Source organism: Pholcus phalangioides, unplaced genomic scaffold (genome assembly GCF_987345545.1).
Source record: "Pholcus phalangioides strain wild (caught in Gottingen) unplaced genomic scaffold, Ppha-v1.0 ptg000009l_1, whole genome shotgun sequence".
Taxonomy (NCBI): domain Eukaryota; kingdom Metazoa; phylum Arthropoda; class Arachnida; order Araneae; family Pholcidae; genus Pholcus; species Pholcus phalangioides.
In genome coordinates, this window is record NW_028301602.1 from 25,741,547 (window position 1) to 25,756,247 (window position 14,701).

Consider the following 14,701-nt stretch of genomic DNA (forward strand, 5'->3'; position numbering starts at 1 on the left):
AAAAGAAACACGATGTTTACAATGGGATAGATCGAGAAGCTAACCTTTCTTAGATAAGGCAATCATAATTTTTTTATGGGCAGTGTATTATATTTTCTCATAAGTAGTAGTATTTCGTGATGATTGCTCTTATTTTGGGTTGCTGTATAGCAGGTTTATTTGACACCCACCGTTTTATGGGCATTTTCTTTTTTCACTACCTCGTTAGGCATTTTGCCTGTTGTGGCCTTCGTATTTGTACTTACTTATAAATGGATATGCTCAAATACTTTGCTGTCACTTCATGAGTCTTAATTTTTTCGATTCTCGAGTATCGTTCGTGTCCATCAGCAGAAGAGGGTTGCACACATATGGCAAATCTGATTCTGCTCTCATTCAAATTTACATAACGCCGATCCATGAATGCAAATTTAACGGGTGTTTGATTGATAATACGAAATCGAATAATGCGAAGTATCGGACAATATTATTCATAACATCGGCATGCACTTTGTGGTATGCACGTGTACGTTCGTGATGCAATTCGTTTTTGGTTTCTAACAACGAATAATAAGTGATTTCAGAAAAGAAGATTTCAATAGTGAAATATATAATAACTATATAGCGAAACATTAATATACTGTAATTGTTCGAAATCAGATATTATCACTCAACAAATGGTAGATATGTAAATATTGGTTTAAGTATAACTAGCAGGTTTTTGTTATTTGACTGGAATGCACTTTAGTTCCCATGCAGGAAGTTAAATAAATTAGAATTTTTCAAATCTCTTGCGGAGATAAAGGATTGTAGGGGATAAAAGATAAGAATATGCATTTTCCTCTGCGCCAGGGTATTATAGTCCTAGGGTCTTATTATCCTCGTCCAAATTCTAAGTCGTAAGAGTTCAGATCGCAGTATTCACATTAATTGATTGTGACGTTCGTATCAATGAATTCGTCACAAAACGGTAAAAGGAACATAAAAATCGAACAAATTGGAATTATTTTACTCATTTGTTATTAATCCTGTATAAACCTTGGGCTTATTATTCACAGACATAATCATAGTTAGGAGTCGTAAAAAAACTATTGTCAAGAACTTTTTTGCACCATGATCTAATTCATTTGAAAAGAATCAATTGTTTGTGAATAACTGTTATTAACCATGATCAAAATAATAGCTTATAAAAACTCAAACTCAAACTAATACAAAAAAAAACATGCAATAAGAGCCATTTCATAAAAATTTCTTTACAAAATACTTCAAATATTTGAGAATTGAATTGACATTGAATTGTCATTGCAATATGCAATCAAAGCATATGAAATTCCAAATTATTGTCTAACTATGCAATAGATTCAGAGGAGAAAAGGAAAATAAAATATTATTAGCTTATAAAAAAATTAATTCTAATGAAGGCCTATAGAAGTCGATGATTTATGATTATTTTTCATATGTACAATCAAATACGTAGTATAGAGAAGTTTGGTTTCCAAATGTGATAGAGAGTGGATATAAGAGTGAAAAATAAATATTGGCATAGAAAGGGCCAACTTCTTACGTAATAAAATGTTAATTTTTCAAGTATAAATTATCATTCTATTTATTTGTATTGAAATTCATCTACATCTGATAAGTTCAACTACGGATAAAGATATTGCATGATTAAACAGTGTGTAACGTAATCGTTCTTAGTACTGATGAAAGAGGACCTTAACGCGTCCTATCGAAAGCAAGGCAGCAAGTTCAAGAGTTTTGTCACTGTCACAATCTTATATTCTAATGATACTACTCGAAGTTGAGAAAAAACGCCACGCACTAAAAATCCCCTAAAATCTCAATAGAAAAAGTGCACTTGATATAAGTAAATTCAACGAAAACTTCTCTTAGAGCGACTACGATTCCTTTAAATACCAGCAAAAAGAATAGTTTACGCCCACCCCCTTACTTAAATCTGAGCTGCCCACTAAATATGTATGCTAAGGTCTTCACCATGAGGATGAGAGAACCATTTTTACCTAGCTCGAGACTTTCTAAAAAAAACGCGCTTCTTTTCCGAGATATTCGACGCGATAAGCTAGACTAAAAACTCAAAAAACTTAAATTTAAATTCAACAAGAAAAACAAACAATTTCTTCGTAGCATTTCAACGAAGACACGAGTCCCACGTGAACGATCGTATCGACTAGAAGAATATAATATCTCTCTATAGGACACACTGTATAGAAGACGAACAAGGACAAAATACGCAAAAAACATTATACATATGTAATATACATACATACAATGTATTTGAGATTGGTATTCAAATAGTAACAAATGGGTTTTTGGTTGTTTCTTTCCTTCTTCTTTTTTTTACTTAAATTGCATGATTGAAGACTCGGATTAGGCATGATTGAATGCAATTTTTTTTCCCTTACTTCTTCGAAATAAGGAAATAATGCAGTCACTGAGATTTCTTCATTCGAATAGAGAATCTTCATTATTATTTTCTTTTGTTCTTCTCATCATCTTCGAGCATCATCCATGTCTTTCAGTGGAATATTTACGAAAGGCTGAGATTTTTATTTATTTTTTTTGGTTTTATTTTGATCACAGGAAATAGGCAACGATTGTTTGCCTTTAGAAAAAGGGACTCTTGTTTATTTGAATCGCTCGAGATGGAACTATCTGCTTTCGCTTTCACCGTTTTCGTGGACTCTATAGCAGTTGTAGTCCAGAAAGTCTTCCATTGTCTGGTACAAATGCATTTTCACGTTCATTAGACTGTGTTTTTCGTCCGGGTATACCTGCAAGAGACGATGATAAAGAAAGCCAAAATATTTTTATATACTCTTAAGTACATTTTCATTCTTTGGAAAAATCGGTGTTTATAACTAAAATTCTCCGATCCCCCCCCCAGACAGACATTATAATCTTTACTAGGGCAGGAAGCAAAAATGAAGTATGTAATAAACATTACTGTTGTCATGATAAATGCTAATATGGTGTCTTTTACAATCTTGTAGAAGCTGAAATCTTTTAACAGAATTTACAGTACACAACTACAGTTTCCAATGTTAATTCGCGAATTAACAGAATCTGTTCGGTTGAATGCAGGGGCCATCTTAATGCATGGGTCCCGTCCCTCCTTTCCTCGCCAGGCAAGACTCGTGAGCCTCAAGTGCATGGAGTAGGGTGGTGATAACTAAATTTGGTACTATGACTTTCGAGAGTAAGTACGCGAATCTTTAGGAAGTAGTTACAGGCAGGTTGGTTCCCCCCGAATATAATTCTCTCTCCCCCCCCCCCCAGCATTGTTAACATGGGCGTTGCTGAATATTTCCTCTTTATTTCACAAAAGTCACAATGTAGTGTAACATCGTCTACGCGGCAATAGTTTTTTGCGCAATAATCAGCCGCTATTTTCTTTTAACGGAGGTAGCACGTTCATCAGGCGTGTATTAAAGGGATTTTCAGCTTTTAGGGTATCTAATGAAGGATGGGTGTGACGGATACGTAACAAATTTTGTGGAACTGAAAGATAGCATCGTATATCATATCAAGAACATCTAAACAGAAACACTCAGATATTAAAGATCAGATCATAGTTAAACCTTCTAAAATTTTCAAATTGTAGCTTGTAGTAGAATGTGGATGAGAGCATTTTAAAAATTTCTTGTAAATAAAGTATTTACAACTTTAACTCTAAAAATTTATAACTCTAAAAAAGCAGCAGAAAAAGTGTGAAAGAGCATGTGTAAGAATTCAGAAAATCCTGTGTAATTTTATGTTCTATAACGATACTATAACACTAAAAATGAGCGTTTAAAAATGTCGTGGCATTTGAAACAAATGAAATTTCTTTCTCGAGTTTAAGGAAATACTTCATCCTGAGTTTATTTCGCAAGGAAATAACGTTTAAGTATACAAATAGTTTCTTGTGTCACTATAGGAATAAATAAAAGAAGACCGTATCGCTAAGCTTCATCTAAGTTACTTGATTTGAGGGCAAATAGCGATACTAACTGCGAAACTTTTCCCATATCCGAGCAAACTTTAGGTCGAGTATCCCCATGTGGGAATGAAGAATCTCAAGTTCTCTCTTTGGCTATCGATTATTCTTTCCCCTCTCTTACATGTTCATCATTTCGCAACCTTTTCCAGTTCATGTTGTTCGTTGGTACATGATTTCAAATGGAGTCTTGGTTGAGCTTGATAATTATACTCAAGATGACAATTAAAGTACTTTTATGACGCTATTAGACTAAGGTTAATGTTTTAGAGCAGTCTGTAACAGAAAGAATTGAAACTGTAGAGAAGATGTCAGACTCATGTCTAGTATTGAAACAGAGAACTCTCACAGAAAATCTAATGAGAATGCTCTTTTTTCCACTCAATGTTTTAATGACGGATTAGGTTTAAAATTTGGAGTAAAAAAAATTAATTGTTTATGATATTATGTTAATATTTGCCTTTCTTCCTGAACAAAAAGATTTATACAGAAAAGTTACATATATATATATTGTAAAAATAATTAATTTATGGACATTCTCATGATTATGGTAGCATAGCACGGCATGCTTTCTTTTTCAATAGAGAAATTTGATGAAGAGGTCTAACAGCTATAAATATCATTGATATATTACCTGTGTGCGGAAAAGTACTCCTGCTGCAGTTAGAGCTTTGATAAGCATCATGGAATGTTGAAAATGGACATCATCTGAAAACAGAATGAAATTTTGAGATTAGAACCTCAGAACACACACAAAAACTGTCAACGTAAAAGCATTACAAAATTTTTCTCACCGTCAGCAGTTCCATGTACTAATAGGAACTTTTTCCCCTTGATGTGTTCCGCCCTGATTGTAGCATCAGACTTCTCATACCCAATGTAATTGTCTTCTGGTTTGGGACTTTGCATGTATCTCTCGGCATATACGGAATCTAAAAAAAAACACATAAATCTTTTCGAACGGTAAATCTAAATGATATCTATTATCAAACCCTTATATATGTGAAGTACAATTTAAAATCTTTTCAAGAATTGAATAGCTTACAATAGCGTAGAAGAAAAGTAAAGATATCTTTACCATAATACAGGAAGTTGGTTATGGGCGCTACGGATATCCCGCAAGCGAATACGTCGTCATCTGCCGCAAGAGCAGAAATGGTCATGTAGCCTCCATAGCCCCATCCCCATAAAGCTATTCGATCACCATCAATAAACTGAAGGTTTTCTTTTAGGTACCTAAAGAAACAAAAAAAAAAAACGAAAAACAAAATTATCAATAATTTTTTGTTGTCTCAAAGAAAGAATTTTTCTACTCTATTCTTTCATAAAAGCTGATTATCAAGCTGACTATATACAAAGTTTGCATTTCGAGATACTTGAATCTACATAATATGGCCACTTAATATTAATACCGATTTTACCTAATGACTGTTATCTGATCTTCAACCTCTAAGACTCCCAACCTCCGGAATACTTCCTGAACCCTCTTGTCTCCTTGATATCCACTTCCTCGCCCATCGACGTAAGCATATATGAAATTTTTGAAACTTGCCAAGTAGGTGCCCCAGTCCACGCGGAATCGATTATCCACCATCTGAGTTCCCGGAGCGCCACATCTAAAATACACACATACATGCACTTTTGAAAGATATAGAAAACAAAATTATATATGCAGAACGCCCCAGAAATCTAATATCAAAATGAGAAGGGTGTTAGTAACGTTAAGACAAACAGTTCTCGTAATGGAATATGCGAACGCAAATAACGTCTTTCGTCAACTCATTTAACATGCAATTTATATGCCACTATTCTTAAAAGGAGGGGAAAATGCAAAAGTGACCCTGGGGTGTGAGAAGGCAAATATTTTTCACTCACGCACACACAACATCGTTAGAGAGAGATAAAAAGGGATGATATTCCTGTTCGACCGCAATTGCTTGTGACTGAAAGAAATTTCTCTGTCGTTTTTCATGCTGCGAGCAAGGTTGCCATATTTTGTCAACTTCTGAAGTGGGGATAATGCACGTATCTTCCGAATAAGTGCAGTCTTCTAAAGAAAGAAAAAAGTATTCTGGCTCTCTTAAAGATCGCTTTGTTTGATTCTGCCGTACGAATAGATTTGTCGATTTTAATTGTTATTCAACCTTTTGAAGGCCAAGTAGTTAATAAAAAAAACACAACGTATTGTAAATGTCTTTTTTCCTCGGAATCAAATGCAGGAAACGCGCGTTGGTAGTTTCAACTTCAAACCACTGGTCACGTGAAAAATGCAGATGAAATAAGTAGTTACGTTGTAAAACTATTTTACTGTAAATTCTTAATTATTAAAATTATTAAAATGTGAAACTATTTTATTTTTTTTAGTCAAACCGACAACTCCATTTTTTTTTACAGAATTTTTACTTTGAATTCGATTCAAGTATTTCACAATTCGTGAACCGCCTAATCAATCGTAGGCGATGAATACTGAAAACGTTTAAGTTGAACATCTTTGTAAATATTGCATTTAAAAACATGGAGTTTTTTAGAGACTTTTTGGAGCACGATTTATGTATATATATATATATATATATATATATATATATATATATAGATCTTTTTATAGTTATAATATTTATTTTTAAATATGATATACTTGTCAACGCAAACAAAAAAAAAACAAACAAATCTCTTAAAAATGTAGATTTTAGGTTTCTACCATGTTTCAAATTGGAATAATCGAAAAATGAAAGTGGTATTCCATATTACTCGTACCGGAATGCACTATATCACTTATATATAATGATTATTTGACAAAATTTTTTATCATAAAACGAAACTTAATCGATACTCACACATGCACTACCAATGGATATTTGATAATTTCGTTTTCTCTGAGACCTGGTGGCAAATACAGCCTTACATTCGCTTCTGCAAAATAACAACATCATTAAATGTAACGGAGAGAAAAGAAACAACAAAAACACATTTTTCTTCCGTCGAGGTAAAGCATAAACTAGATGCATTATTAAAACATTTTGTAGTGCAACACTTTATAACTCGGTATCAAATCGAAAGAGATGATATAGATGGTAATAATGAACAGCTTCACGAGAACTGATTATAACACGTCTTGAAAAATAGTTTTCTTCTTTCTTAGGGGAAGCATCGATGTTAAAATGTTTCCACGAATTTCTCTCGGATGTAACGGAAGTGCTTTAAAGACAAGTTCTTAATTGTCGGCGTAAAAGAGGCTCCGTAACAGAGACTGCTACCTTCAACATACAAACACTGATGTATCCGCGAGGAGCAATCTGATTGAATGATCTCCGGAGAAAGCTTAAAGATTAACAAGACTTAAATGACACTGCCTAATGGACCGAGAGGTCAAGCAGGATGGGGTGGATGAGATAAAGAGATAGGATAGGAAGCGATGCTCTTCCATCTAGTCAACGACGCGTCCCTTTCTAGTTTGTAAGAAAACGGGAGTAAATTTATATAAGATGTAATGACAGATCCGCCTATTCCGGATCGATGTCAGATTGTTTTCATGTTGTTCTAAGACTTTGGGGTCATCACTTTGTTGTCATCAAATAACAAATCATATCTACGATTACAGTATTCAACGAAATTATGGTACATATATAACTATCATCTTTTATCTAAAACATTTTCTACACTATATTTACAATATGTAAAAGTACAGGATTGGGTGAGTTAATGATACACTTTGAAAATTGATAAAATAATCAATTAATTGACATTAAAAAAAGTGTAATCCGCACTAAAATATTGATCATAGCGTGTGTTTTTTTGTTTTTTGTTTTTAATAAACAAAAGAATATTTAAAATTTCACTCCCAGATGACGCTGTATCATTGAAAATTCGGCATAAATGGTATAAATCAGTGGTGCTCAGTCTGGAGCTATGTGGTCTCCCTTGTAGTCCTGGAATATTCTAAGCGGCCCATCGGGTGTATCAGATAAAAAAGGGGGAGCCACGATAAGTTCTGAAGCGAGCCACTAAAAGCTGTGAAGAGTGATAAAGCTTTCAAGTAAAATATGGTGGAAAGAAATGTGACCTTTTTTTAGAATCCAGCAGAGCTGTCCGTAGACCAGGGATATCTTAATCCATTGACCCATTCGGGTATGATCCGGGTTCTCATATCTATGGGGGGGGGGGGCATGAGTTGAAAAAGGTTGAGAAATACTGGCATAAATAATGCAATGCATCAACGACATTTGCAAACGTTTAATTTTCAGTATCCAGTTATGAGCTGTTTTGGATTTTGACACGCTTGTTTGCAGCAAGTTGCTAATTACAAAAAAAAAGTGTAATATAATTTCAAAATATTTCTGTATTGTAAGTCGCGATACCGTCATCCTAGAAATGGCTTCACTCAGTTAAATAGCGAACTGTGTAGGTAGGATTTAAAAAAAAAAAAAAATCTGTTATTTTGCAGTTTATAAAGAGTACTACAAATTTCACACCCACATTCAAATGAGGTAGTGTTATGTAAAGGAAATCGTTATTATGCCCTGCTTGTGTGCCATTTCCATGTTGTTATCCCGGGGGTTTTCTTTAAGATAAAGCGGCATCTGTAAGTGAAATTCTGAACCATTTCTTTTAGTTGAAGACATGATTTCTTCAATATGTCTACATTGGAGGAACGCAGGTGTTGGGGAGGGGGTTATGATAGAAGCGTTTAACATTTTCAACGGTATGGATAGGATGGACCACGAGTTATTAATAACGCCGGATAACTCGCAGCGTTAGATTTTCTCTCACGCTGTGAAATTTTTTACCGCCAAGGTCGGAGTTTACGCTTTTGTCTGGCTGGTAGTGGGGAGAAGCGGGAAAGGCCGGCACAGCCATCTTGGTAATCAATGCGCTTCAAGTGACGGTAAGGATCTCACGCGCGAGTTCTCGTGCACTAGCAAACCTAGCGAGTTCTCTCGGGTTTACGTACCGTCAATCAAATGCTTCGACAAGGGAACACTAGCATCGTTTAGTAAGGGACAGTTCCAGGTTGTAGTGTCGCAGGACGTTTTTCACTAATTGGATGTTAATAAATGGAATAGCTCACCTCCGGGGGTCGTAAATTTTAACATAATTGAAACGTTAAAAAAACAAAACGATAAACATGTTGGAATAAATTGAGAAGCTATTCATACTTAGATGAGACAATCATAATATTTTCATTGGGAATATGTATAAAATAGTATTAGTTATTAGTTTTTCTTTCGTGATGTATGGCTACTACTTTGGGTTGCTGTATTTTGGTTATATTTGAAATCTTTATTCAGCCACCTCGTTGGGCATTTGCCGGTTGTGGCCTTTATGCCTTTGTGTTGTATTTGTAATTGCAATTATCATGTCATGTCATGTCATCATGACATCATGGATTTAGGTGTAATTTTCAAGAGTGATTTGAACGTTAGCGCTCACGCGGAAAGTGTCTTGCCGAAGTCCAACAAGTCACTTGGCTTTCTCGTAAGGTCGTCTGGGCCATTCACCTCAGTTCCAGCGATGGTACGGCTGTATTTCGCGTATGTCTTGCCCTCACTTGAGTATGGCTCAGTGATATGGGGCCATATTCCTGCAGTGATGAACGTACGTATTGAACGAGTACAGAAAAAGCTTTTGAGGTCATTATTCCGAAAAACTTTTAGTGTGTACGTCCCAGATGCGCCTACTTCGGTCTTCTCTCTTTTTTCAAGATGACATCTCTCGATAGCAGACGTACTAAGCGAGATCTATCATTCCTTCATAAAGTTCTTCACGGCAGAATCGACGACTACTATTTGACGAGCCTAATTAATATCTCCGTGCCATCTCGCGAGCGACGGGTTCATAGTTCCCGAAATGTCTTTTATTTTCCTCGTGCACGCACGAACATTTTAAATGCTTCACCAATTTTGCGAGCATGCAAGCATTATAATACGGGTGAATTCCCTGATATATTTCACAGGGATTCCATGTTCTACTAGGTACTTTATGAATTTGTATATATTTTATGTTTTCTCATCTATTTTGGTCGTTTTGTCTTCCTCATATTGAATTCTCAGTGTTTGCTTCCGTTTCGCATATATATTTTTGTATTATACATTTGTTGATGATTTTTTCTTTAACTTGTAAATTATTATTTTTATTTGCTTTTCTATTGATTTTCATTACTTTTCCCATCTCTGTAATTGGGCTCAGCCTGTTGAGGTGTGTAAATAAATAAATAAATAAATATCATATCATATCATATCATATCATATCATATCATATCATATCATATCATATCATATCATATCATATCATATCATATCATATCATATCATATCATATCATATCATATCATATCATATCATATCATATCATATCATATCATATCATATCATATCATATCATATCATATCATATCATATCATATCATATCATATCATATCATATCATATCATATCATATCATATCATATCATATCATATCATATCATATCATATCATATCATATCATATCATATCATATCATATCATATCATATCATATCATATCATATCATATCATATCATATCATATCATATCATATCATATCATATCATATCATATCATATCATATCATATCATATCATATCATATCATATCATATCATATCATATCATATCATATCATATCATATCATATCATATCATATCATATCATATCATATCATATCATATCATATCATATCATATCATATCATATCATATCATATCATATCATATCATATCATATCATATCATAGATAGATAGATAGAACCGCTCACAACCCCGGACTGATGCAAAGCACCTTACTTCCGTTCCCTCAAAAGAGGCAGAGTTGTGTCGGAAAAGTAAGCAAAGATTTATAGTGGTGGCTTCCCTTGCCCCGTGCTCGCAAGTTTCGAATTACTCGCGTCGTTCTCCCCAGGAAGACAGCCATCAACCAATGCAAGATACGAGCCATTTGACAAAAATGGGTGACTGAATCCAATGACTAGGGAGAAAAATTGCACGTGCGCCCAGTGGCACATAAGGGCCGGAGACCGCAGCCTGGGATTCCGAAAGAAATGTGGAAAAGACTTGTGGGCAAGAAAGAAGAGGAAGAAGCTGGCAAGTTGAAGTGGGAGAGCTTTGAGAATGATCAAAATACACAATACACAATGTATACAAATTACATATATACCGCGCCTCGACTGTGACGGGAAACGAAGAAACAAAGCCTCCGTCCACAGTGCTGAGCAGTTTTGCCTGACCTATTGCAGAATATGCAATATACACACACACACACACAGAATTCACACAGAGCCTGCACTGCAACGGGAATAATCAAACAGAGCCTCCGTTGACAGTGCTGGGCATTCACATTTGAATTACATGCATATATTATTTACTTTACAAAAATTTCCCTTTTTTTTATACCATTGGGAATGCACAAAAACATTACTGTATGAAGGTAGTATTGGGTACAAATATCACCATAAACTCATACAAATATATATTCAAGGTTACAAATTACTATCATACTAAAAAGTGCGGCGGGAACAATCAAATACAGCCCCTGTTCACAGTGCTGGGTGGCAGCGATCACATTTGAATTACCCACACATATTTACATAATATACGCTAATTACAAAATATAAATTCCCATTTTTATAATAATTGTTGATACACATAAACATTACTATGTACGTCACATATTCACAACAAATGCCATAATGAGCTCCTACTAATATACAAGGTTACTAAACCACCATCATACTATGAAATTGTATATACAAAAACATTCATAAATTATACAGGGTGTATTACTCAAATGTTATGGTTTAGGAGCCCAAGTGCGCCCCTCTATATGGAACCCGCATCCGTTTCAGATTCCACTTCCGAATCACTAGTGGATTGTTCACTACTTCCAGTTATTATCAAAATAGTTTCTTTATAATTTATCAGATAGCCCAAGACTTGTTGTAGTTTCCTCGTTGCAGATCTTTGTAAAATAATTTTCCGTTTCCACAAGATCTCTCGTCCGTTCGGTGGCGCCTGTAAATGGTATCCCTTTGTGTACTCACACTGTGTCACATAGTGTATCACGCTTCCCGGATGGCCGCATCTACACGCACTGGTCCGGCTGATTTTGAACCTTTGCATGTATTCCCCGAATGGACCGTGTTCTGTGAGGAACATTACTATTTCTCTCGGCATGACTTCTTTCATTTTACCCACTTTTGGTATTACGTCGAAGACTTTTCTTCCAGTTGTGCATATTTGCCAATGGTGTTGCCATTTCTCTGACGCTTCTTGCAAGAGCAGATTTTTAATGTAGGATGCCGGTAATTTCATTAGATGGTTTTCATGTTGATGTTTTGTAGCCTCTTTTGCGAATTTATCCGCCATTTCATTCCCCTCAATGCCAACATGAGCTTTCACCCATCGTATTGCAATCTTCCTGTGGTCCATCAGTGTTTTTCTAATGTCATGCACTAGGCTATAAGGGGATTCTACGTCTCGTATTGCCTGTATACATGACATGCTGTCTGTCTTTATAGTTGATTTTTCTGCACAATTTTTTGCATAACTGACCGCCATCCAGATTGCGTATAACTCTGCTTGAAATACAGTGTTGTTATTTAGCAATCGGCAGTTCCATTTGTCTGTTACTTCACCCATGTATATACTGATGTAGGCGGCCCCTACGCCATCCACGGTCTTTGAACCGTCTGTGAAAATAATTCGATTTGTTGATTCTTCTACATCTATGGTCAAGACCTGTGTTGGCAAAATATCTTTCACCGGGTGATACGTCCATGGTGGATGTTTATGCTCTACATCTGTAGGAAGATATGTTACATTGTTTATATTAATCTCGCGCTTTAGCCTTAAATTTGCTTTCTGTACTTCGTTTTCCAAAAGTATATGTAGAGGAGGATTGTTAGTTAATACTTGTAACGCACTGTTTGGTGTTGTGGAATAGGCTCCAGTGATGAATAGCAGAAATTTTCTTTGAAGAGAGTCTACTTTTGTTCTTAGTTGTTGTTTGGGATCACCGAACCATGCGATAACACCATATGCTATAATGCGGATGGCGACCACTTTATAAAGCGTATTTCTAATTTTCGTATTAATGCCCCATGCAGGACCAGCCATTCTTTTAAAATTTTGTAAACATTTCTGTGTTTTCGTGATCAGATAATTCACATGTTTGAACCATGTCAGGTTTCTATCAAACATTATTCCTAAATATTTCATGTTCATATTGTGTCTTATTGGATTGTTTCGCAGTCTAATGGTTGGTCTTCCCTTTTTGTGAGAAATCCATAAGTAATTGGATTTGGAGAATTCGATTTCTAATTTATTTTTTGTGAGCCATGTATCCAATAATACCATTGCTGTTTTTGCGTGCTCGGTGACCTTGCGGATTGTTGAATCACCAATTACCATAGCAATATCATCCGCATACACTTGAATCTTTATATTTTCTGGCCAGTTTTTCGTAAGTAAATCATTTATGACAAGGTTCCACATCATAGGCCCACTACAGGAACCTTGAGGGCACCCTTTTGTTTGAATTATAGTGGCCTCACCTTCATCCGTAAGAAGGGATATCTGTCTTTCTCTGATTGCATCAATCATTGTTCTTCTCACATTGTCCGGCATTGAGATGTTGAGAAGTTGCTTTACTATTGTTTTATGTGAAATGTTATTGAAAGCTCCCTTAATATCTATTGATATTAGGGCAACATCTTGTTTTTGGCTCTTAAATGTTTGTATGCTGTCATGAATCTTTGATAGTGCTGTCTCCGTCGAGAACCCTTTTCTGAATCCATGTTGTTTATCGCTGATCCACTTCGTTTTCTCGATGTAGTAGTTGATTCTTTGTGTCAGCAATTTTTCGAGAATTTTGCCGATTGTGTTTAGAAGAATTATTGGACGGTATGAATTGATATTGTTCGGATCTTTTCCTGGTTTTAGAAAAAGTATCAGTTGCCCTTTCTTGAATGCTGTAGGGAAAATATTGAAGCTGAGGCATTTATTGAAGAGAGTCAGGAAAAAGAACTTGTGGAAAGCATGTATACTTTTAATCAATGCGTTTGTTATTCCATCAGGACCGGGAGCTTTTTTCACATTTAGTTTATCAATTATTCTATTAATTTCTTGAATTGAGAAAGGTGGATCGTTTCTGGTATCAGTATTCTGCTTATTTCTTGACTGCATTACAGTATTTTCATTTTCCCCATTATTTTTGGGGAAAATTTCTTCTAAAATGTTTTGGGCAGCTTGCAAAGATGTTGTTGGATGATCAGGATTTACGAGGAATGTTTGGGGAAGAAATGAGCTTGTATTTGTGACGGTCTTGTATGCTTTCCCAAAAGGCTCCGTCGCTTTTTCACAAAATCTCATCCAGCCTTCTTTTTTTGCCCTGTTGATTTTCTTTTTGTATAATGCAATTTCTTTTCGATATAATTGCTTTAACCTTATTTGAGTGTCTGTGTCATTTTCTCTTTCACACCTCCTCTTTAGTGCTCGCAGACGTTTCCTTTCTAACGTTAGTTCATCATTCCACCATGCGAGGTTTTGAATTGGTGAAGGTTTCACTTTTGGAAATGTCTGCTCACACATGTTAGTAATATAGGTCATTAGTTCCTGGCATATTTGTTGGAGGGTTTTGTTGTCTCGACATTTCCTCAAATTGTATTGTATTGTTTCAATTACGCTTTTTGTTTTCAAGATGAAAACCTTTAGC

General features: G+C 35.3%; 1 protein-coding gene across 3 annotated transcripts in view; it reads right to left on the reverse strand.

The window, feature by feature from the left end:
* Positions 1 to 2,339: 2,339 nt before the first annotated feature.
* Positions 2,340 to 14,701, reverse strand: part of LOC149082608 (inactive dipeptidyl peptidase 10-like) — a 528,870-nt gene continuing 516,508 nt past the window's right edge. The window contains exons 16-21 of one of the 3 annotated variants that reach the window (XM_089235873.1): positions 6,811 to 6,886; positions 5,398 to 5,592; positions 5,055 to 5,212; positions 4,771 to 4,908; positions 4,611 to 4,684; positions 2,340 to 2,771 (exon numbers count right to left, since the gene is read on the reverse strand). In XM_089235873.1, the coding sequence (XP_089091999.1) occupies positions 2,649 to 2,771; positions 4,611 to 4,684; positions 4,771 to 4,908; positions 5,055 to 5,212; positions 5,398 to 5,592; positions 6,811 to 6,886 (764 nt within the window). In that variant the 3' untranslated portion in view covers positions 2,340 to 2,648. The remainder of the gene's footprint in view (positions 2,772 to 4,610; positions 4,685 to 4,770; positions 4,909 to 5,054; positions 5,213 to 5,397; positions 5,593 to 6,810; positions 6,887 to 14,701) is intronic. The other 2 variants (XM_089235875.1, XM_089235874.1) reach the window with 2 other exon arrangements.